The 741-nt window shown below is 68.7% G+C and overlaps 1 protein-coding gene across 1 annotated transcript in view; it reads right to left on the bottom strand.

Moving 5' to 3' along the window:
* Window positions 1-741, bottom strand: part of LOC103916614 (huntingtin-interacting protein 1-like) — a 16,724-nt gene that overhangs the window by 1,807 nt on the left and 14,176 nt on the right. Inside the window, exons 15-16 of the mRNA XM_009323625.1 lie at window positions 309-483; window positions 91-196 (exon numbers count right to left, since the gene is read on the bottom strand). Coding sequence (XP_009321900.1) covers window positions 91-196; window positions 309-483 — 281 coding nt within the window. The remainder of the gene's footprint in view (window positions 1-90; window positions 197-308; window positions 484-741) is intronic.

Genomic DNA, 741 nt, shown 5'->3' with positions numbered 1-741 from the left:
GCCCGCTGTGGCGTTGCAGGCGGGGGCGGGGGGAGCTGCCGGGCGATGCAGGCAGCGCCGGGGGAGCCTCCCGGGGCGCCGGGCTCCTACCTTGGAGGCTGCCACCAGCTGAGCGGTGCTGGCTGCGATCTCCCGGGAGCAGACCATCAGCTCCTCGAATGTCCCCTTGCCTTGCACCACCAGGTCGGCAGCGTCGCTGCGGGAGGGCAGAGAGGGTCTGGAGCATCCTCCCACCACCCCCGTCCCCTCCCTGTGGGGACAGCAGGACCCTGACATTCTCTCCCCCCTCCGGTGACGGAGGCACTTACACCATGACGGTGGCACCCCAGCCCACGGCCTTGGAGGCGGAGATGAGACCCTCGGTCCAGCGGGAATTCTTGGCGTAAAACTCCTTGGGGGACGCCACGCCCTGCCATCGGGAAAGGCACGGTTGCGCGTTGGGGACAGGGAGGTGGCAGGGCCTGGGACCCCCAAACCCCCGCCCTCAGGGGAACGGAGTAAGTCAGGGTTTCATTTAGGATGTGCGTAGGAGCTGGGGAGATGCCGAACCTGGGGGGTCACGGGGTCCCCTACATGGGAAGGGAGATCAGGGACCTCCGTGACACCCCGGGGACCGCAGCCAAGGTGAGACCCTGGGGCTGGGGCAGGAGCTCCTGGCAGCCGGTGTTGATGCCCCAACGGGCCAAGGCTCGGAGCAGCATGGTGACCCCCCAGCTGGCCAAGCACCTGCTGTGCCGTGCC

The sequence above is a fragment of the Pygoscelis adeliae genome, unplaced genomic scaffold, assembly GCF_000699105.1.
Source record: "Pygoscelis adeliae isolate BGI_AS28 unplaced genomic scaffold, ASM69910v1 Scaffold325, whole genome shotgun sequence".
Taxonomy (NCBI): Eukaryota; Metazoa; Chordata; class Aves; order Sphenisciformes; family Spheniscidae; genus Pygoscelis; species Pygoscelis adeliae.
Note: the sequence above shows the minus strand (reverse complement) of the source record. Positions and strands in the feature narration are given on the sequence as shown.